Raw genomic sequence first — 24,619 nt, forward strand, 5'->3', positions numbered from 1 at the left:
GTAATTGAAATAAATGTTTCAGACCAAATAAATAAATAAATAAATGTTGGCATAATATCAAAATTGTTAGTAAGTCTTTTTGTGAGAATAAACATTAGTACTTGACAAAAACCTGTTGGTAAGGGGAAAATTATCAAAAAAATTCTTAAACATATTGCAATTGTGTCAATTCAGTCCTAAACCTTTTTTTTTTTGTCAATTCAATCCTAGACCTTTGTATTTGTACCGAAAGAAATATCAATGGTCCAATCCATTGATCAATCTCAACAAAAACACATCAATGGTCCATTTTATTGACCAATCTCATGCTCAATTATCTAATCATGATCACGCATAACGCCCCTTGACAAGGCAACCAAGATTTCCCTATTGGCTAGATCTCCACTTATATTGCCGATGGACGGCCACAAGAAAATCCTAAACTAGTATGCGCATACCCACAAAACCCTCAACTGGGTCCACAGCAATATTTAGCACCCAACCGCCATCCTTCAAAATCCACAAACCAAAATCATAATTCGATATCACAAGTCAATTTACGACGCAAAGCATACAACCTTTCGCAGCTCAACTCATCGCAATACAGTCATTAACGCCTCCTAAACCATTTTAAATAATAATAGGGTAGTAAATGTTGATCCGAATTTATGCATCAAACATGTTATGAGCATCATTTTTCCTTCTTCAAAGAAGTATCGAACATGAAATGCATCTTTAACTCATAATATAGGTTTTTATCACTTCAAGATATGAATTTTATAAAACCAATGAAGAGGTAAGTACCACTCACCTGAGAAAGTAGAAAATCAACCTAGGATGATTAGTCGAGTCAACGCACTCGAATTCCTAACAGTTAGTTGAAAAACGATATCTAAAACTAAGTAAACATTATTCTAACAAACACCTTGACCGAACTACGCTTATTCGTTGATAAAGCGACACATACGCGCTTACAAAAAGCTCGCCCATAGCAGACACATGTTGTTGTTCTCTATGCACAGCTAGCACGCTGAATTTGTTCGAATCATAACTTCCTTCACCGAACTTCGTTTCAAACGAACTTACAGTCAATATAAAAGCCTTTTGAAGTACTACAAGAACCCAACTTGGCTGACCTAAAAACTAGCTGAAAACCGACGAAATTCAATTCCTAAAAGTTACTGTTCGCTATTATTCAGAATGTAAGATTAACTTCAAAAATTCTTTTTGGACAAATCGTAAGTCTAAATTGAGTCCCATAAAATGCTTCAGAATACCACAACTATCATTTCTGTATATGTATGCAACACGACAACTCAATCAAACCTCATGGCTCAAAATCGACATAACCTAGAATTTCTAACCTAAATTCAAATTACACCGATAACACATACAATAGGCTTGAATATTTACCCCACATTGATATTCAGAGTTCCATCGATTTCCGATTGTGAGCGCGTGAAGACTTTCTTCTCTCTCTCTCTGTCTCTCTCCACCGCAACCCACCCGGGCCGAAAACCGCGTCTCTCTCCTTTTCGCCTTTCCCTTCTTGCTCGCGAGCTCCCTTCTCGCGTTTCCTTGGGTTGTAGGGGTCATTAAAGAGAACCGTCCAAACCGAACCGAACCAAACCGACAAATTTTGGTCAATTCTCAAAATCACCAGCCCGGTTTCCGATTCCATAAAACTAGAACTAGTGAATTCAGTCCGGTTTCCGATTCTAGAGGGGAACCATCCACTCGGAGTGGATCAATTATTATTATTATTATTTTTGCAATACCTTGTATAGATATTTACTTATTTTGGCCATTACCTTGTACGGTTAATTGGCAGAACAAATTTACACCCTGACCTTACCCTATACAGTTTGCATGTTCGTTTTAGTACTCTTTCCCCTGTGAGGGGTGGCCACCGGCCATGCAAGGGTGACCACTCCCAAAGATTACCCTCACATAGATTTGGGCATGAACAGGACCGTCGACCATTGACAATAGTGAAGAGGCAAGGGGTGCGCCCCCCAGCACGTCCCCACTCTATTTTATTTTATTCTATTTGGGCTCTGAAATGAGTGACAATTTTCACCGTAAGAAGTATGTTATATCATCGATTGGCAAAAATGGAATGTGCAAATAATAGAAAGATTCAACTACAACAAGCGAGTTAAAGAATTTAATTGCGCATAGAAATTCAAGAACCCAATTGCATAATTGACTAAAGTTTGGGAATAAAAGCCTCTTTCCGTAGATTGATAGATGACCCAAATTGTGAAAAACCTTTCGCTAAATGCTAATATCCAGTTTTTTTGTTAGATGGGTGCAGTGACTCTTTCGGACAGGAATTGAATTGGCGTGACAAAGAAAATGAACAATAAATAAAAACGTAAAGGACTGTAAATGACAATAATTTAAAAGACATTGTTAACAATGAATTGAAAAAGTAAATTGGAAATTTGTTCTTGTTGATCGTAGATGCTAAAATAATTACATATCGCCGTAAATATAATCCCTAATTATAACCACCCAATAGCAGTTATTATGCTAAGTACATGTGTAACTATATTTCCGAGATACTAAGCCTCCTATTTGCACACCATAATCATCCACAACCGGCTTTAACTCCTCAGGCCACTGTCACTCAACCGTCCAGCGATAGCTTTGTATTCAATTGACATCGGAGTCTTTGTATTCTCATCTCCATCCAAGGGTTAGCCTTTATTTTTTGTCAGAATCATATGTTTCATGATTTTTTAAAAAAAATTTTGGCTTTATGCATAATTTAATTATTGCTATACCTTCTATAGTTATTTATCTATTTCGGCCATTACCTGGTGTGGTTGATTGGCACAGGAAATTTGCACCCTGACCTTACCTTAAACGGTTGCATGTTCCTTTTTATATTCCCTGGACAATGATTGAGTCAACCTGGTTATCCTAGTAAAACATATCATGTTTGGAGAAATTGAATTTAAGCAACTCATTTAAATTGATTTGCCCAAAATACAAAAAAATATCTGATTCTGCTTGCTAGATTGGCCTCATCACTAAATATGAAACCTAATTATCTTCTCCGAAATTAAGGACCTTCTGGATTTTGCAGATTATGTTGATACGATTGACCGAATCTAAACTCATTTGGACCTAATATGTAATACTAATGACAATCGGGTAGCTTCCATATTTTAGTCACAAATGGAGATAAGAACCATTGGATTAATAGGTAAGTCAAATTAAATTGCCTACTCATTATCACTGTGTCCGTATGGATTGATTTCTTTTTTTGGATTAATAGAAATTTTGTCCGAACGAAGAAGGTAAATAAAATCTAAACCAAAAATGTGTGAATCTAGAAAGTTGTTGAATAGCAAGACTGCCCCTAATAGAGGCAAGCCAGCACTATATAAGCTCGACTTCTGCCAGTACTTTGGACCCACCCAACTCTTTCACTTGAAATCTAGTGTCTATGCTCTAAGATTAATCTGGTCCGAAGCATCAAACCAAGTTCTTCAGACTTCTTACTGGTTTGCCACTTTGCCCTCTTGTTCTTACTGTTGATTTCGATGTGTTCATGAAGTTGTGTGGGAAGAATGATGAAATAAACAAACAAGTATTCACACTGAAAGTATTGTGAACATCATACAGATTAGTCCTCAACAATTTCACTTCTTTCATTTGTCAAGCAATTTTTACTGTGATTGAGCCCAAGGAAGATTATAGGTATTCTTGCTGATGTCCTGTTCCTCAACTGATGCTGTGTTCTCCTGCAGATTCTGATTGAAAATGGCTCAACCGGTGAATGCTGCTGCGCAATCCACCGCTGCTCCTGGAGGCGAAGACATGATGACTAATAACCAGCGCTTCCTCCTGACCATCATTTTTGGAACATACTTTGGGCCTCATCTCAAAGGGGAAAAGCCGCCCCACAAGTCGGCAATGCAGAGAGTACATGAGAGATTGCCACAGTACACTCCCAATCAGCTAGCCGGGTCCAAGATGCTGGTAGTCCAGATGATGCATGTATATTATTACATACTCAGGAAGGCCAGTAAATCTGTTGTGCTGGCCCCATCTTTATTGCTCAAGTTCTTCTGTGACAAGCTTCTGGCCAAAGTGTTTGGTCGTGCTAGCAACCACGCTCGATTCGTCAACCTTTTTCCAATTGACCTTCACCCTTGGTCTTTTGTCGAGGAGCGGTTCACGGCAATAGACAACATCCTCTTCATCAATAACCCAAGCACCTCTTACCTCAGGGACGAGGTAGTTGCGAGGTTTAAGAGTTTGACTGGGCTTCATGAGTTCGTTCTGGAAGAGGATGCAGCCAAGCTACCCATTTATGTCACCGATGAGGTTTTCTATCAAGTGGTAGCACCAGAGGTGCGGTCAGGTGGACAATCTCGTTTTGTTGTTCCTCCTCGGGGTTCTCATGGAGACGAGCACAATAGTAACGAGGCTCTGCATGTAACGCCTCTTCGAACGGTTCCATATGAAGGCTCACCCACCTCAACGTCGTCATTTTCCTCCGGAGAATGTGACACCTACTTCAAGGCTCAACTTTATCCTAAGGTGGTGTTTTCTCCACTCAGTACGACGGGGATGCGTTGTGGTGGTGCCACCGCTGCCTGCATTGCTGGAGTCAGAGTGGTTGCGAATGCAGACGTGGGGCTTACAGGATCCACCACAAGGCGTGTGAGCCTTGCAGAGTCTGAAGAATGTTACCTGTTCCAAGTGTCACTTGCAGGGGTCAGAAGAGATCAATGTAAGTTCCTAATGGCCTTAAAAAACCTCAATATTTCTCGTTCAAGAAGCTAATACTGAGTGTTCTCGGTTTGCGGATTTTGATTCATTTGGTGAGGTTAAGGTAGTAACGAATTTCTCTAACGGATGCTGCAGCATTTAGTTGTGAACTCGACATGAGTGGTGAGGTCCTAATCGAAGGAAAGACTGCCACGGGTGGGGAGGTGGTTGAGAGCAGAACAGGCAAACTTTGTCCATCCGGACACTTCTCTCTCTGTTTTCAGCTGCCCGGTCGTGTCGATCCCAGATGGTCCAACTGCTACTTCAGCTCAGATGGGATCTTCGAAGGAGTTGTGAAGAAGCTGATCAACAACCGATGATTCTCTGCTCAGACATTGTAAAAACATGTTGGAATTTACCAAAACCTGTTTAGAGATAAATAGTGTCCTATGTTTGCTCCTCTTGTACTTTTTTCATATGCAGATGCAATGCAGACAAAATTGCTCCAACTTGATCCGTTCTGAATTTCCACATGAACTCCATTTGAGTCTAAATTTCGCTATGAATGATAGTATAGAAGGGGCTGATTCATATTTTATCTAGTAAATGCTCAGGGCCAATGAAACAATCCAATGCTATCGGTGAAGACTGAAGAATGATTGCTCATCATTGATGGGTATATCTCAATTGTCAAGCTATGGAATTTACCAATGTTAATATGACGAGATTATGGAGCCATCATGAAATTCAAAATACGCAATTACTAGAAGCTCCTTTAGTTGTTTCCTGAACAGAACATGTTGCCATTAGGGGGAAAATATCATAATGCCATTCAGTGATTTAAACGGGTAACCTGGCTGCATCCTTCTCCTGAATGAATCCCACAGCCCCATCGAACTCTTCAACCTCGCAATTACCTCTTTCCTGAGGCAAGAGATACTCGGTTACCGCTGAACGCAATGCCGTCAATATTCTTAAGTCTCTCTCTGACAAATGAACCAGGGTGCAGGTCAGCAGGAAAGAGGTCGATGAAGCGCAGGGAGTTGCTACCAGGATCGAGCAGTTTGACTGGACGAGGCGCCACAGAAGAACTTGAACAACAAAGATGGGGTGACTGCAACAGATTAACCGGCCTTACCGACTATGTGAGAGTACACATGCATCACTTGCACCACCATCATCTGGAACCCAACCTGCTGATTGAGAGTGTATTGCAGCAATCTCTCGAATAGTCTCTGCATTGCCAACTCGTGGGGTGGCCCCTCCCCTTTGAGATGTGGCCAGAAGTATGTTCCAAGAATGATAGTCAAAAGAGGCATTTACATCCCTGGCTGCAACAGAGCCAGGCTACAGCAACGACTCACCTTCCTGACTTGACGCACCGAAGCCTGAACCTTCTCCATATGAACCACAGCGTATTGTCTGGATTGATCTCAGTAATAAGAAGAGGTCCTTGACTCAGAAGCGCGAATCACTCAAACATCCTTTCTCTCAACGATTTATTACTAGATAACAGAGTCACTAAACACAGGAAATAAGCATTTCAGTTAGAGCAGGAACCTTGCCTGCACTCAAGTAATTATTGGAGATTCTCTATCTTCTATCGAGTTCAAAACCTGACATTTGATGCTCTCAGTCGAGATCAAACCAGTCATATCTCGACAAGAAGAAAACCATCCAGAGTTCCACGTTGAAACTTCACTCAGGCCCTCAGAGATCGGCCTCCCGGCTTCAGAGCTCAACTGCTATTTTGCAGGTCAAGGCAAAGAATCGAGTTTGGGGTTCAGACCATTCACTGCTTCAACCATTTTGCAATCTGCACAGAAGGCCGCATCGGGTGAGGAATAGGTCATAGCAATAAAAATGTAAGTTATGAAGAAACATGAATTGCAAGAACTTCCTGAAATTCATCAAAGTGACAAAACAAAAGTTAAAGCAAGCTATATATATATACTTCAAGTCATATAGCCTGGTCCTTGACAGTGTTAGAGGATTTTCCTTTGGACAAAGATGCTTCCATGCAACTAATATATATCATCGATGATAAATTCCATGAAGCAGTAGCACTGGAAGTGCATTCTTGAGGTCAGTTTCTGTCCTTTCAGGCCCTCCTCGCAGTTCTCCTGTAGGAGAACATGAGAATAGCGGGGCTTGCAGTGGTATCACGAGAATCACGCTGCGAGGCTGCGAGGGACACTTTCAGTATTTTGCTGTATGTAGTATTGGCGTACTTTGCCAGATTTAGCTCAGTCTCCAGAGGTTAAGAACCTAATTGTCAAGTTTCGTCTGAGCTCTATGATTCAATGAATTCATAGTGCAGAACATCCATTTTTATAGCAGCTTATGGGAGACGTCTGTAATCATCGAAGTTAACACGGATGATTCGCTGATATCAGCTTTGATATGGCCATAAGTGTCTGTTATCATCGAAGTTAACTCGTTGATTTGCTGATATCTGCTTTGAATGGTCATTAGAGGGCAAGAGTCGGGAAGTGGTGACAGAAAGACCTGGCACATACCATAACCGGGTTAAAATTTCTTCTTGCGCAATCTGTTTCCCCGGGAAAGGCAACAAGTATCCGGTTTTTAAAGAGCAAACTGTAGCTCATTCATGCGATGGATACGAAAATAAGAAAAAGATAGAAACACCATTAACAAAGTTAATTATTGAAAGAGCCTCGACAAATGCCGGATCAACTCGTTTTCTAGCTTAGTAAGGGATTACTGGAGTGGCTTAAGCGCTGACAGAACTCTCATGCTTCTACTATGCTGGTGCTTTTTGTTCTTCGACCGTTAATAATATTTCGTAACTATTCGGCCAACTTTTATTTTTCTTGGTATGCACTCGGACACAAACGTTTATTTTCTTTGTTATTTTCTTATCTTCATATATTTAGAAATGTGGAAAGTATTTATTTGATACTGGTTTTGATTATTAGGGTCAAGTGAGGTTAGAGTTGGTTCAGTGAGTAAAATTGGATATTTCCTTCTTTTCATTGTCGATCAAAATCGGCAGATTATGTGAATAATATAAATTGAGAAATTCAAAATGGGAATACTTTTACAATGTTGTATTACCTTAACTGGATTGCCTTCATCCCTTATTCCGGGGGGGAAAAAGGAAAAGGAATTAGCCGCTATAAAATTAAGGCCCTTCTGCATTTTGTAAATTTGCTGGTGTAATTGACCGATTTTAACCTTGTTTGGCAGTAATAACTACTAATAGCGACAAATTGGAACCTTCCAATTTTCTCATAGCTCTAGTCCACCTGGCCAATTTTCTTTTTCTTTTTTTTTCTGGAAATTATCAAGCTCTTTTCCAATGCAGAAGAGGGAAATATATTGATCCAAAAAGTTAGAGAAAATTTCAAATGAGGACCTCACGTGCCTTCATTTTCTCAAATGAAGGGCGTGGACCTTATTTCAAATAAAAGCATAAAATCTTGTCCTTATTTCAAAGAAGAGCCTAGATCAAAGGTATTTTCGTCATTACACATGTTGAATATTTTTTTCTTTTTTCTTTTTTTCCTTTTTTTTTTTTTTTTGCCTTGGAGGGTCACTGGTGAGGGCTCCCCTTGAAAAGAGCCTAGATTAAAGGTATTTTCGTTATTATATATTTGAATATTTTTTTTTTTTTTTTTCCCTTTTTCTTTCTTTCTTTTTTTTTTTTTTTTTTTGCCCTTGGCCGACCACCAGCAAGGGCAAGCCTCACCCTTCGCCCAAGCAACCATCGAGGAGGTCACCCTCGACAACCGTCGACCTCGCCCAAGCGGCTATCGGCCTAGCCAAGGCGAGCCTACACCGGCCGACGACCGCTCGGGTGAGGCCGACCACTAGCAAGGAAACCCTCTTGTTGACACCTAAATTTTGATTTTTAGAAAATCATTCATTTAAGTATAAAATGAGAATTATCATAGTTCTCACAAAAATTAATTTCTCATGCACTACATATTTACTTTTTGTCAGTCATGCATGTCACTACATTCAAGCTAGAGGCAAAACAATTGAGCTCAATTTGACAGAGGACTGGACTAGGCTTAGTTTGGATTTTTCGGCAGTCAAGAAGGAGTGTGTGCCGAAAATTAACAAGGCTATTGGAATAATTTTGAGCTTAAATCAGCCCATTTATTGTTTAATTTGGGAAAATCCTTTTAATTAAAACTATCCATTAATCGAAAAAAAAAAAAGGGCATTATAAATACACACGTAGGGTTTGCATTGGGGGAAGGCCAATTCAATATTCACGCACGGCATTATTCGGGAGGCCACTTTATTGAATACACGGCCCTATTGTGGAGAGCAATTCACGTGAGAGAGGGGAGAGTTTTCTTCTTCTTTCTCCCTGCGGATCGAGGAGGCCACACAATTCGTCATATATGGCCACAAATCATCGTGAGGGAGGGTCTGAGTCTATGGAGAAAAGAGGACTTTTCATATGAAAAGGACGGAGAAAAGTCAAAGGAAGAGGGAAAGGAAGCCGTCCGCAAAAAAATAGTGGAGATATTGTCTTCTTTGTTTTGTGCAGGATCGGACGCCCACAACGGAAAGCGAAAGAAAGTCTAAGGCGTAATACTTTGAACAAGAGAGGAAAGATCGCAGCCCTCGAGAAGGATGAAGATGGTTCAAGCGATGGTGTTCATGGTGTTTCTGGTAAGTGCAAAAGAGGATCCATTTACTGGGAAGTCAAAGGAGGAATTCATCAGAACACACGCCAAAGAATAGCCACAAAAAGACAAGAGAAGAAAGGGACGAAAAAAGGAGTGTTTATCCTTCATCTTTATCTTATTCTGCAACCTCTCTATTTTATTTTTATTTATTTTTATTTTTTTTCCCATTCGTGGACTCGACTTGCAGATAAAGGAAAAAACAAAAGGGTGGAGCAGCCAACGACCAAAGCACACATCGACAACCCATGATGTTCCCAATGGTCTACCTTTTGCTAATCCGGGACTGAGCCCTCTATTATTCTCCATCTTGTTTTATTATTACAGGTTAAGGTTGGAGAAATTATCTGTAAGTCCAACCCTCTCAGTCGTGCCCCCACAGCAACCTCAAGCGCCTAAAGGAGACTTCATCTTCACAAAAGGACACAACGTGTGAGAGACGTTTATTCACAAATTTCTGCAGATTTTTAGGTGGATTCGTGGTCAAAATTACTGCTGCAAGTCGAGATGCGCCTTCACCGAAACCTTTGATTCGTGCGCAAATCCCCTTAGCCAATCGGTTCAGTTTTCAAGCTTGAATCACGAGATTGGTTTGGAATTCGAATTCGGAAAGTTATCCGCGAAGTAGGTAACAATCGTAATATGAGTATATTTTAGATATATTGTTGCCTATTTCGAATTATTCTTATATAATCATATCTTGTAGAATATCATATATTTTCGGAATATTCAAATAACTCAAGATTCAATCAGATTTTCTTTTTAGGAATATTGAATGCATCTTTAAAATTCGGGAAGTTATCTAGTATACTTTGAAAAATTTCAGAAGATAATCTTTCCATTTTTTAAAAGATATCAATCCTTTGTGGATAGGAGCCTATCTCCTTGAAAATTCCGGAATCTCCTAAGGATTTTCGAAAATTCAATAAATATTTGCACATCTTTAAACAAAACCGCCTATAATGTATGCTCCCCGGTGCCTAGTCCCGTCGGAAAATTAAATCACACGCCACGCCCATGATCTTATGGGATGGGATGGTGATTTAAATATAGAAATTCGTATTACGCCCTTTGGCGAGAAGGGACGTCGTGTTTCTATATATTTATCCGCATACCGGCTTGAATCTATGAATCTATGAGGATGTAGCGGATAAAATCTCGCTCCGGCCCGGATCTTCGGGAATGAGAAGATTTATCGGAAAATCGGATTTAAAGGTATATTATGGGCATTTTTGTTTAATTTTGTTCAAATTAAATCATTTCAATTCAAAAATTCAAAAAAAAAAAAAAGGGAAATCAAAATCACAAATCATCAATCGGGAAAAGACATCTTTATGAAATTTGGTACCGAAAGGATGTTAATTAAAAATTAACATAATCAAGTCCCCGAACCCTAAACCTCTAGTTAGCAGAAAATAAAGTATTCTTCCGTACTTTATTTAGGTATCTAATTTACCTACCAAAAAAGATTAGTGGCGGCTCCTAAATTAAAAATCAAACCTAAGTTGCGAATTGGTAGGGCTTGAGAGAGTTCGTATTAGGTTAGTTAATTCATCTAATTAACCTATTAATCCATTAACCTAAAAATTTATTTTTAGGTCGCGACACCTCTAGTGGCCGTTCCCTTCAACAACAACAAAAAAAATGAAGAAAAGAAAAGAAAATATATTCAAAATATGTAATGACGAAAATACCCTTGGTCTACATCCTTTGAAACAAAGAGAGCACTTCAGGCCCTTATTGAAACAAGGTTCATTTCAAGCCTTTATTTGAGAAAATGAAATCATTTCACACTCTTATTTGAAATTTTTCCAAAAAGTTATGAATGGGAGAAACAAAGAGATTCGATCGGAAAAAAAAAAAAAAAAGGAAACAAAGAGAGACCGGTGGTGGTGAAGAAGATGAACAGTAACAAGAAGCAAAGAAAATAATAAAAAGTTGAAGACGACTAGTAACCATAAGGTTATGACAAAATCATCGAGGTCTCAACAAGTTCGACGGCCTTCGGACATCCATATATTGGTAGGCTTGGCTATTCCTCCGCCATGGCCGCCAACGTCGTGGCCTCAAGAAAGAATAACAATTTGTGGTATAGTTTTTTTTTTTTTTTTAGGCTGAAGCGGTGTAGTCAAGTAGTTAGTATTCTTCTTAGTATGAACAAATGTTGGTACGGTATTAAACCACTCAAGATAAGAAGTCGGTAAGTGATTAAATGTCATCTTGACAGGACGAATGTTGGTACTTCAGTCAGATTATGGTTGGTAATTTCGAATAAAATGAGTAAATTCAAAGACATTGATAAGCTACAAAAATAAATATTTTTTTTTGGTCGGAATACAAAAATAAGTATTCGTATGTTACTAAAGTAGTTGGTAATGATGGAAGACATGTGGCAGTTGAGGATGTACTAGTTTGGGATTTTTACCCTCTATTTGTTAGAGATGTATCAGTTTGACATTTTTTGTGGTATTAATCCGATTTAACAAAAACTAACGAAGGGTAAATTTATCACATATGTATCGGTGTGAGGTTTTTTGTGGTAAAAAAAATAGTTTGGGGTAAATTTGTCATATATATGTGTATCAATTTGGGGTTTTTGGTAGTTAAAAAATAATTTGAGGTAAATTTGTCACAGCTATACCAATTTGGGATAATTTGGAATAAATCTGTCACATGTATACCAGTTTGGGATTTTTCATAGTATTAACCCATAAAAAAATGTTGATAGTTTTTTACCACTAAGGATTGACCTTATGGCAAGGGCATTCTCATGCTTTCGGTTGATGAACCATGGTTGTGGGTCTCTATGATATTTTGAGGATTCCAATCGCCGACCAAAGTATGGAAAGCACCTGTTTGTTATTAGTGTCAAATATTAGATCCAAATGAGGTTAGATTCGGTTGTTCATATCAACAGAATCTACAAAATGAAAAACATCCCTATTTACATCGAAATTAATTAGTTTTAACACTACAATAATGCTTTAATGATAAGGATAATCTGGTGAGAATAAGATGTTTCTTTCCGTTTTTGGCTAGTTATGTTAATGAATTGCTTAATTTGATTTTGTCAGACATGCAATTTCTTTATTATGTTAATCCGTTTGGCTCCGTCATCATCCAGGTTACGACAAACTCGACTCAGCTTCCTAACTTGTTGCGCCGGAGCCTGGAGCTTCTCTATTAGAAATTGAGCTTATTGTCCGGATTGATCTCTGTAATAAGATGAGGTCAAGGGATCAGATGCACAAATCACTCAGACATCATTCTCTCGAAGATCTATTACTAGACAACAGGGTGAGTAAACGATAGGAAAAAAGCATTTGAATTAGAGAAGGAACCTTGCCTCGGCTATGGTAATTACTGGGGCAATTCATCTTCCATCAAGTTCGATCCCGGCATCCCATACTCTCGCCGAGATCAAACTCATTGAGAATATCAATAAGACGACAACAAAAAGGAGTTCCAGCCGTTGAAGCTTCACTCAAGCCCTCGGAGATCGGCCTTCCAGCATCCAAGCTCAACCACTGTTTCGCAAGTCAAGGCGAAGAATCAGTCTTGGTGGGTCAGCAGCATTCACTGGTTCAACCATTTTCGCAATCAGCAAGTAACACAGCAGGTGAGGAACAGGTCATAGCAATCAAAACGTAACTTATACAGAAAGATGAATTGCAAGAGCATCCTGAAATTCATGACGCTGAAAAAAATATAGAGACAAGATACTCAGCTACCATTTATTTTGATGAATGACAGAAAAGAAACTTGCGAAAGTAAGTGTTCCCAGATGACCATTTTAGCTAGGTATGAAATATTGCAAAATTCTATCTCAATTTTACCATGCCGATATGCTGAAGTTGCGACATAGAGCATCATAAAGCATATAAAGCAGAGATAACAACTACTATATACTTTGGTCAGATGGCTCTGTCTTTGCCAAGGTTGGACGATTTTCATTTATATCATTGATGAGCCATCGGGTGAAGCAGTAGCATAAGAAGTGCATTCCCAAGGTCAGTTTAAGTCCTTTCATGCCCTCCTCACTGTTCTCGTGAAGGAGAACGCGAGAAATAGAATAGCGTGGCTTGCAGTGGTAGCATGAGAATCACGCTGCGAGGGACGCTTTTAGTCCTCCGATGCCTGATCGAGCTTCTTGTGAAATTTGAAAATGCGAATTTCACGTGGCTCCCGAAGTCGGGGCCTATCAACGGTTCCGAGGAGTTCCTGATGACCACAGTTTATATTTTTCCCTAAGTAGTAGAGGCGTACTTTGCCAGATTTTGCTCGGACTCCACAAGTTAAGAAGCAAATTGTTAAGTTTCCTCTGAGCTCTACAATTCAACGAAAGCATATTGTGCAGAACTTCCATTTTATAGCAGCTTAATGGGTGACGTCTATTTCCATCGAAGTTAACTCGTTTGATTTGCTGATTTCTGCACAATCTGGATTTTTTTTCCTGGAAAAAGCGACAAATATATGGTTACACGAGACAGATAAAAACACCAGTAACAGAGTTAATTATACGAGAGGACCGCAACAAATGCGCTGAAGGCACTCTTGACATTGAAAGAACCGTTTTCGGGCAATCAAAATTATGGTTTCCTTCGGATTTATCAGAAAGCAGGATGAACAAATCCAGAACGAGGTCGAAATTCATAACAAATTAGTAAAGGTCACACTCGCATTATCGTATCGGGTCATGTATGCAAAGTTTATCGAGTAAAATCAGATAATTTCTTTCTTTCGTGTCGATTAGAATCAGCATAACAGATGAGTGTGTACATAGAAAGTTCAAAATAGGGATACTTTACAATGTTTTTTTTTCACCTTAACTGGTTGTCTTAATACCTTGCTCCGAGGAAAAATAAAACCAAATGCGCAAACCTTATAATAGGAATTAACCCTACAATATAAGGCTGGGGAAAAAAAATAACATATAAGGTTGGTAATTTCGAATAAAAATTAGTACTTTAAGGTGTTGGTAAGTCACAAAAGTAAATTTTGGTAGGTTATTAAAGTGATTGGCAATCTTGAAAGTATAGAGAAAAATTGTACTTTTTTTTTTTATCCCCGGGATTGACCCTCCTAGCAAGGCATTCTCATACTTTAGGCTTAGGAACAATGGTTGTGGATTTGTTTCCTACTCTTGGTTTTCAAATTAAACTTAAGGGTGAACGGTTTCAAGTTTCGTGGTTCCACCTAGAGCCTAAAACCTATCCGTCTAATCGGATTCCTCATTTTTAAAACGTGAAACCTACCATGCATACCTAGATACTGAAACTTACCTAGTCGCATGTTTCAAAGACGATTCCAGGGTATACATAGGTTTCACCTGTATTTTTAATTGAATCATCCGAATCATCACTTTTAATGATTACCACTTATCACTACAATCTACTAATCATAACTCATATTTAAACACACAAATAAAGATGAAACATTAACAAAATAAAAATCTCAATCATAAATTTCGCCGAAAATGAAAATTCGGACTAATAGTTTCAAATTACACATTCATCATTGGACGTCATGGAAAATCGAAGGATCACACTAAAATATATACTAAGAAAAATACAAAAACTTATTATACTTGGAACCTAGAATCTACTCATCAAAACATGTTGCTCAATTTTGAAACCCGAAATCTACCTTGTAAACTCTAAAACCTAAAACCGAATAGGTTCCCCGCTAGTCCGATATCGGATTCAATCCTAAAACCATACTCACCCATAATTTAAATGAGGGCAATGATGGTGGGTTGTTGTATTAGTTCCCCTTCATGTAACCAACTAATTACAATTGTGTCCCTTAGTTATAAAAAAAATTTCGGTAATTCTCAAAATAAAGTATGATAAAATGTTGCAAGTGACTAAAATTAGTTGATGAGACTAATGTTGGTGCCTCCATCAAATTAAGATTGGTTATTTCAAATAGAAGTTAGTAACTTAAAAAATGTTAGTGGTTGAATTATCAATATAGTAGGTAATTCTTGAAGTACAAAGAAGTGTAGTTACTTTTCAAAACTAAGCAAATAAAAAGTTGACAAGTGACTATAAAACTTATCGCTGCTTGAACCTCAAGATAATTTTGACTAATTCGTGTCTTAGCATAACAGATATTGGCATGCTAGGCAAATAAGTTTGGTAATTTCAAATGAAAGCTGCTAACATCCAAAACATTGGTAAGTCATTAAAATAAGCGTGGGCAGATTATCAAAATAGATAGTAACATGTAAGAATAAACAGTAGTACCTGACAAAAACCTGTTGGTATATTACTAATGCAAGGTTGATCAAGCAAGTTACGGATCACCCTTTTTATCACCGGTGACATTTAACATTTACCAATCATACCACCAATTTACCCGCCCGTTCCGTTTTTTAACCCCCATGAAATGCCAGAAACATCCTTATGGATCTAGTCTCAAACAATGAAATTCTTGAATCATGATATTGCAAGGCATAAATTGTTGCATTGTTACATAACTTCTATTCTGTTGATGGGCAACACGACTATCGAAATTTTATCCAGGAAAAGCGTGTTATTGAACTTGAGTGTCGCATTTTCCAATTTTTGTCAGGTTCATATTATTCATGAATACACCTTTTATGTTTAAATTTTTTTTTTTTTTTGATATACCTTTCATGAATATTTATACATGTTGGCCATTATCTAGTATGGTTCACGTGGCTTGCTATAAAATTAGGGACATTCTCGATTTTGAGAAAATATCCGGTGATTTAAAATTATCACGTCAGCAACATATATTTATCTTAGGGTGCAAAATTCTACTCAGATCCAATGAAAATACGACACGTGTTGGCTGACGTGAACACTAAAAAATTAAAAATCGAGAAAAATTGCAAAACTTTTCCGGTCTGTCAGCTTCAGTTAATGCATCCCTTCTGTCTCACGCCACCTTCAAATCAAACTCGTCCTTTTCTTGTTTCTTGTTTTTTTTTGTCAGATAAAACTCTTCCTTTTCATTTAACCCTTCAAAATCAAACTCTTCTTCCTTTTCATCTCTACGTTTTCTGGGGTTTGTTTTGTTTCAGACCAGAGTCTCAATGCCCTCGTTCTTCTCCGTCGGCTCTCACAAATCACAGAGAAGGAGAAGCTTTTCCGACGGAGAGAGCGACTATGGAGTGAAGACAGCTCGTGCTTTCCAAGGTATTTGTGTTTCTGTGGTGGTGCTGCTTTCCTCTTCTTTCTTTTCAAAATCTGGGTTTGATTTTGGTTTGGCGAACTCTTCCAGGCGAATTTGTTAGGTTTCCGACATCGCAGAGGGCTGTCCGCGAGTCTGAGGTGGGTCTGGCATTCACAAGGCGCGACATTGGCTCCTATTACTACATGCTTGAACTCCTCTGTTCTTCGAAATGGGTGTTCACAAGGTTCGAAATACTTTTTTTTTTTTCCTTTTTTATGTATATCGTTCTCATGAATGAGACCCGCTTTCGATCTAAAATAACTGAAATAAAGTATGCACACACAGAAACTTTCGCACTAACGTCCATTTTCACTACTATTCAGCAGATAATTCCTAGTCCTCAGTAGCTAATTGGACTTGTTCTCGGGACAAATGGGTATGATCTTTTATCTCTTTAGAATTTAAGTTTGATTTGAATTGATCTTTCTTCTTTAAATGATTGGAAATTTTTCTCACTTTTTTTTTTTTTTTAACTTGTAGAGGCTGCAAAGGATAATGTCCTGGTGCGTGATGCTGATAAAGAATTTGAATTTAGAATCGGCATGACATTTGCTAACGAGGAGGAAGCTTATAATACATACAATGCATATGCAATTGGTAAGGGATTTGGAGTGCGGAGAGGACAGAAGGCAAACAATAGTAAAGGAATATTGCGAACATGCACATTTCTGTGTAATTGTGAGGGATATTCTCCACCAATCCTACCTCATGAACGTAGAGATGTTTATAGGACTGTGAAGAGAACCGGTTGTAAAGCTTGCATTAAATTCAAAATCAAAGATGGAGTTTGGACAGTTACCAAGTTTGAGGAGGTTCATAATCATCCTTTCATTGGTGATGAACAAAAACATCTCCTACGGTCATATCGGCATATTACAAATACTAATGGCAGTATTTTGACTTCTTTGACTGGGGCCGGTACAAGGGCTACGAAAGCGTATTCGTACCTTAGTGGTGAAGTGGGGGGACATGAGAATGTTGCCTTAATGCATCGTGATTGTCAAAATTGTATACGATCAAAAAGAAGGGACCTTATTAGTGCGGGTGATTGTCAAAGTCTCATTGATCATTTTAATTGCTTACAATCAAATGGAAGCAATTTTTCTTATACATTTCAATTGGACAAGGAGCAAAGATTGACCAATTTTTTTTGGTCTGATGGTGTGTCCAAGCTAGATTATGAAACTTTTGGAGACGTTGTGGTGTTTGATACTACTTACCGTACAAGTAAATACAATATGATATGTGCACCTTTTGTTGGATTGAATCATCATTTGAAAACCGTTCTGTTTGGTTGTGCATTTCTATTGGATGAAACTATTTCTTCTTTTGAGTGGGCATTTCAATCTTTTGTGAAGGCAATGGGTAATAAAGCACCTAAGACTATTTTTACTGATCAAGATCATGCAATGGCTAATGCCGTTAAAACTGTTCTTCCGAACACCGATCATCGTTTATGTGTATGGCATATTGGGAAAAATGCTGCACATCATATTGCGCATCTTCTTGGAAAGCCGAGCTTTCACGATAAATATTGGCATAGGCTTTTATATCAATGCGAATCTGAATTTGAAATGGAAAACAATTGGAAAGCTATGTGTCATGAGTGGAACTTGGAGGACAACAAGTGGTTGGCCGATATGTATCGCCTGCGTCATAAATGGTGTCCCGCATTTGGTCGGGATACTTTTTCTGCAGGAATCGGATCCACACAAGAAAGCGAGAGCACTAATAATGTCTTTCAAGATATGGCATGCAAGACCATGACTTTGTCCGAACTTGTTAGTCATTATGAGAAGCAAGCAGAAAAATTGCGCGACTACGAAGTTGTTGATGATTTTGAGTGCGCTCGAGAAAAGCCGCAGATTGTGGTTGAAAATAGTGGAATCTTGAAACATGCCGCACATGTCTACACTCATGCCATTTATAGAAATTTCCAGACCGAGTTCTTGCATGCTTTGTCTGAACATGTTCTTCGATCAGAAACCGATGGGCCGTTGCATGCTTATATGCTGGGAACTGAAAGTAGTGATAGAAAGCATACTGTCCATTTTCGTCCAAGCGATTCTACCATTACATGTAGCTGCAAGTTATTTGAAATGCAAGGATGGTTGTGTAGGCATACTTTATGCATCTTGACACATGTTGTAAATGTTACAAGTATTCCATCACAATACATTTTGAAGAGGTGGACTAAAGCTACAAAGCAAAGTAGTCATTATGATGATGTTGGAGAAAGCTCTCACGATGCGATAAATTCGAAGACATTGCGCTTGAAGAGGCTGATGCAATTGGCTTTTAGTGTTATGAACATCGGTGCGAATCATGATGCTACGGAGAAGCTGGCAACTACAACCTTGCTGCATCTTCACTCTCGTATCACGAATCAAATGCAATCTCTCATAGGTAAAGATGATGTTAATTTCATGATGGAAAATGATGAATCTGAATGTGCAGAAAATTGTGGAATTCAAATACCAAAAGGTGCACCAACTACTCGGTTGAAGGGCGCTGGTGAGAAGCGAAAGAGAAAGGAATCTTCGTGCACAGGAGGCACCTCACACCAGGTGCATGATATGAGAAAAGCATTTTCTTTCCTTTTTGAGGCTCTAATCTGGTTGTATTTAAGCGTACAAGGCATGACATGAAAAATTACACCATTTGTTTCATCTTGTAGTTTTGACTAATGCTTGTCCTTTTGTGTTTGCAGATGAAGACAACAGCAGGTGTTAATGGTGTTTTATGACATAAACAAAAAGCAGGATTCTTATTTCTTCTCTTTGCATGATGGGAGTAACTTCCTCAATTTTGGCCACTAGAGAGCAGATTTGCATCAACTACTTATCTTGTATGCTTCAGAAAACTGGAAGCACAATTCTCTCATTGGCAATGTGCTTGCCTTACTCCTGTAGCCTAGCCTGCTAATTGCCAGCAACTTGAGAATGTCAATTTTTGTGGATACTGAGCTGTGTTTTGTTACATATTGCCTTTTTTGGAAGAGTATGCTGTTTCCACTCCCTTTTGAGTGCTCTACATTTCACTATCCTTCAATTAGCTATGGTTGCTTTCTGCCCTGACTGGCCATCGCAGGTGAAGCTTCTGGAGGATGAATGTCCAAAAACTGGATTCATCCTCACAACAGTACAAGTATTTCCATTGTGTTTTATCTTGGGTTGAAAACTAGTTCCATCCAGTTTGAATGATGCCGATCGCCACACATTGAAGATGTAGTTAGTACTGATGAATCCTGGCAGATTGGGGATTTGTTTCAGCTGTTAAATTACCATTGCTTCATGCACTGAAAATGTCTAGCGATGTGGTAGTCGGCCATTGATGCTCTTGCGTTGCCTGCTTGTCCACGGTTACATCTTTAGTCTCTCTTGATTGAAGCGAGTTGCTCAAGCCTATTAGGGCAATCCCATAAATGCTTCAGATGATCTATTCCCTGTAGCTGAACGACAACCTCCTCCTCCTCGGGTTGTAAAGGGCCATGTTTAGAGCACGATCTCTCTTTCATTTGAAAATTTCGTACTTCTTCTATTCTTGAGCACTGATATTTTTATTCTTTTCGGTACACGAACATTGATGTTTGATATCAACAGAATCAACTTCCCATATAACCATAACCATGACAAGATCACTACTCGTACACATCTACAAACTCTTGCCAAAGAATTCATCTTTCACTCAACTACACCCACCTAATGATCCTCCACCCTTACAGACAAACCACAATAGTCCTCTATGCCAAAAAAAAAAAAAAAGAGAGACGATACACAATACGCCTCATCGACTCAATCGCTGGACTGATTCTCCCATTAGCACTTTACATTGGAACCTTCCTCGGTCTGTCTCGCCATACATCGATAGGCAACTAATCATCAGATACAGCTTGAGCTTTCGTGTTAATGGAGCTCAACATGAAGAACAATAAGATGACCGAATTGATACTAATGCAATAGGTATATGACTTTTTTTTTTTGTACTTTTTCCCGTAGTGTTAGATATGTTAAATTGAATCGCCTTCTCATTAGCATTGGTTCCCAAATTTTTTTTGTTCTCGAATTAATAGAAATTTTTCCGATCGAAGAAGGAAATAAAAGTGAAACAAAAAAATCAGTGAATTGTGAAAGCAGCTGACTTACAAAACTACCTCTAATGGAGCCCAGCCAGTTCTATATAAGCATGAGTTCTGCCAGTACTCTGGCCACTCCCAAGTCTTTCCCTCGCAAGCTCTAATATTTCAAGAGAAAAAAAGGACAATAAAAGCGTCATAATTTCTTTAATGGCGTTCACTTGAATTTCAAAATATTTCGAGAAATCACTTGAATGCCACTTAAGAGCCTTCGGCAAAAAAAATCTAACGATTCATCTTACGGGGCATATTTAATAATACTTTAATTCTTACCCGACTTCTTTTCAACATCAACATCACATTTATCCCAAATAGTTAGGGTCAGCGGTCGATGAACTTACCCGACTTCTCTTAATAAATAAATAAATAAATAAAGGCCAACGTGGACAATGACACTCTCAATAATATTGTAATTCTTGCCTGACTTGTTCGCCCTCGTCCTTCCTTTCTCTACTTTGATCATACCTAGAAAATTCATTTAAAACAAAAGACCACGTGACAAGAGTAAGGTCGGTTAAATTCGTCCCAGATTACATAAATTGCTTGAATAGAAGTTATGAATCCTGAATTACTCCTCGAAGCTGGTAGATTAAGGCATTAAATAAATTAAAAAGTCAAGAATGACAACTAATATTCAGAAAGCCATGCTGAACAAATTTAACTTTAAAGATCACTTCGTATGTTTGGCGAAAGTTTAAAAATTATTTGTGTTATTTATCCTCGCGAAATATTTACTGCAGCGGTTGATTCCGTTGCGTGGTCTCCTTCGAGGGTCCCACGTGACTGCTTTTTTTTTTGGGTCAACCCGCACGACTGATTCGCTCGCTGCTGGGTGCATCGACCCGGGCCTATGCAAGAACCACGGATCGAGAATCGCCATGGACTGGTCGCGACCCAGCGGCGTCATCGGGAACTTGAAGCAGCGCTTCTCGCCGAGAAACGCCGCCGGAGTCGTCGCCGTCCTGGTCTTCTCGACGGTCGCCTTCTCGACTCTCTCTTCGACGAAACGCTCGACGGACTCCCTCCGATCCAAGGCCTGCGACTTCCCGGCGATCTTCAACTTCGGCGACTCCAACTCCGACACCGGCGGCAAATCGGCCGCCTTCCACCGTCTCCGGCCCCCGAACGGCGACACGTTCTTCGGCAAAACTTCGGGGCGATACTGCGACGGCAAAGTGATTCTTGATTTTGTAGGTGAATGATTGGATCTTGCCTGCCTATTGCGTGATAATTTGCTAGCTCGCCTCGCTCGTTCTTCCTGCTGATCGTGATTGCTAGAGTTTTGATTACAAAAAAAGTTGTTCAAGAAAAACAAGGAAAGAGGTTTTAGACTGCCCTGCTGCATTTCTCTGCAGTCTCCACTAGGTATTTGTAACAGCACTCCATCTCTCACGTGGAGAGGTTGAGGGATTGTTGAGTGATACTCATTTTGGGGTTTGATCGATATGAATAACGCCGGATCGTTATGATTTGCGATGCCATTTTGAAGACCTGATGTATAAAGGTGTAATGTAAAATTTTATGCACAGAGTTTATGAGGTTCAACTTGATCTCCTTGATAAGTTAGTTTCTCTCTTAGCCTCTCATTGTGTAGTGTGTGTGCGAATCTGGCAGCCGAGAAGTTGGGATTGCCATATTTGAGTCCTTACTTGGATTCCATGGGGACAAACTTCTGCTACGGGGCGAATTTTGCCACAGGAGGGTCCATGATTCAACCGCTGGATACCCGAAGCTTTGAGGCAGGCTTCAGCCCCATCTCGCTCGACATACAGCTTTCGCAATTCGAGCAATTCAAGGCACGCACTCTCGAGCTTCATGCCGGTACTTGACTATTCATTTGATTCTCCAACTTTGGACAAGTTTAGGTCTTTGCATTTTCAGAATCTGTTTCCACTCACAAGTATGGAGGTGTGAAAATTTGTACGTTATGTTTCTCAGGTAAGAGTTATTACGCAAAGAGCAGTCTGCCGAGACCTGAGGACTTCTCCAAGGCATTATACACAATGGATATTGGTCAGAATGATCTTCATGCCGCATTGAGTTCCATGACTGAGAAACAGGCATTGGCGTCCATTCCCAGCATGATGAATAAGATTGCTGTAGCACTAGAGGTAAGTAAAAGCTTATTTGATTAACTGCTTATCAACTCTCTAGTTTGTGAGGAGCGTGTCATTGTATACCCTTTACCAAGAAAGTTGCGGCTTCGCTGGGCATTATCTGAGCTTCTCATCTTTCTTGTATCCTAATGTTGTCTCTTGCATGAAAGAAAAAGAAGTATGTAGGTTCAGAGCTGCCCTGTAGGAGAATAGACTCGCGTGTTTTACTCAACATTCGTCAATGTTTACAAGGACTTATCGGAGAGGCTTTTAATCAGTATTATGTACAAAAAGGATGGGTGGAAGAAGCTGATGTGGGTATAAGACGTTTGAAATTGGAGGAATGTTCCTGATCACAATGGGCTTCTTTTATTAGTTGCTCGATGCATCTTACATGAGAGAGACATTGCCTTTACTTTGGACACTCGCTTGGTTGTTTTTGGCCTGATTGGCTAGCTTTATGTAATGCTGCTACACTCTTAAAATTTTCCATGTCATGGAATGCTCAATGAAGTAGAGATTAAACTATGACTTTCTGGCCTTTGTATATGTTGTCAATGCTTGTAAAGCCTTTGTATATGTTGTTAATGCTTGTGAGACTTTCACAATGAACTTTTGGAATATGTAACTTAAATGTGTCATTAACAAGTCCCATGCTCTTAACGGAAAATTTTGACATATTCCCTTTGGATAATTTTTTGTTGGTAGAGCAAGAGCTTAATTTAAATGCCTAATTAGGTCACTTTTTCGCCCCCACAAAAAAATTAGGTCACTTTAGGATCCTAACGCTGATTACATGATTTCAGAGATTATATCAGCAAGGAGCAAGGGCATTTTGGATACATAATACCGGACCTATTGGATGTTTGCCCTATGACGTCATCACTTATCCTCCAGAATCGAACAACGCGGACGAAAATGGATGTGTGGCATCTCACAACAGAATTGCGCAAGAATTTAATATGCAGCTCAAAGCACTCGTGTCCAAGCTAAGACTTCATCTCATGGGTGCAGTGCTAAACTACATTGACATTTATTCGGCTAAATACACATTGATCTCTGAAGCTCAGAAACACGGTAAGCATCCTGCAACTATCTAAATTGCAGATTAGACATGACGTGTAAGATATGGAAAGAGTGCGGAATTTGACATCAATTTGAGTTACAATTGGATTCTTCTAGGTTTTGGTGGTCCACTGGAATATTGTTGCGGGCACCACAGGGATTACACTGTGGAATGCGGAGAGAAGGTGATTATGAATGGAACTGAAGTAGTCGGGGCTTCTTGCGGCGACCCTTTGAAGGTGATAAGCTGGGATGGAGGGCACTATTCTCATGCTGCAAATCAGTGGGTAGCAAAAAGAGTTGTCGACGGCTCCCTCTCAGATGTTCGGGTCCCTCTCCCGGAATCATGTCGCAAGTCTGTTGGCTCGTGATCATTGTGTCCCAACAGAGAACAGTCCTGAAGTTGTGATTCGGCTCAGTAATGTGCCAGTTTTTACATCCCAAAGTCCAGCTAAATCGAAGCGGATCAGAACATTCCTTGAGTCTTGGTGGGGAAGCCACGACGAGCCACCTGATGTTGCCATGCTTAGTTCTCTTCTGCAGTTTCAAAAGCTGTGGTAGATTCTACCACGGTGGACATTAGTCGGCACACCGCTCAGCAAGCATGTAAATGATCAATTTCTTAATTTCAAAAACACCTTCTCACACGTAGGTCAACAACATTTGTTGTTCCAATTGCATTTGGTTCTTTTTCCTTCTGCACTCCATGATTCGTCTTCTTTAATGCTTTCTCATGGCCATGTCAATTC

The 24,619-nt window shown here is 39.3% G+C and overlaps 1 protein-coding gene and 1 pseudogene across 4 annotated transcripts; both read left to right on the top strand.

Moving 5' to 3' along the window:
- Positions 1-16,499: 16,499 nt before the first annotated feature.
- LOC125315651 (protein FAR1-RELATED SEQUENCE 5-like) lies at positions 16,500-19,377 on the top strand. Of its 4 annotated transcripts, XM_048281338.1 has the most exons (5): positions 16,500-16,537; positions 16,636-16,758; positions 16,901-16,950; positions 17,055-19,141; positions 19,285-19,377. In XM_048281338.1, the coding sequence occupies exons 3-5, from the start codon at positions 16,947-16,949 to the stop codon at positions 19,318-19,320; spliced, it is 2,127 nt and encodes a 708-aa protein (XP_048137295.1). In that variant the 5' UTR covers positions 16,500-16,537; positions 16,636-16,758; positions 16,901-16,946; the 3' UTR covers positions 19,321-19,377. The 4 variants fall into 4 exon arrangements, with proteins under 4 accessions (XP_048137295.1, XP_048137292.1, XP_048137291.1 ...); XM_048281335.1 differs by having other exon boundaries at positions 16,898-16,950; positions 17,055-19,371; XM_048281334.1 differs by having other exon boundaries at positions 17,055-19,371.
- Positions 19,378-21,525: 2,148 nt separating this feature from the next.
- LOC115751369 lies at positions 21,526-24,515 on the top strand (annotated as a pseudogene).
- Positions 24,516-24,619: the final 104 nt, after the last annotated feature.

This window comes from Rhodamnia argentea, chromosome 1 (assembly GCF_020921035.1).
Source record: "Rhodamnia argentea isolate NSW1041297 chromosome 1, ASM2092103v1, whole genome shotgun sequence".
Taxonomy (NCBI): Eukaryota; Viridiplantae; Streptophyta; class Magnoliopsida; order Myrtales; family Myrtaceae; genus Rhodamnia; species Rhodamnia argentea.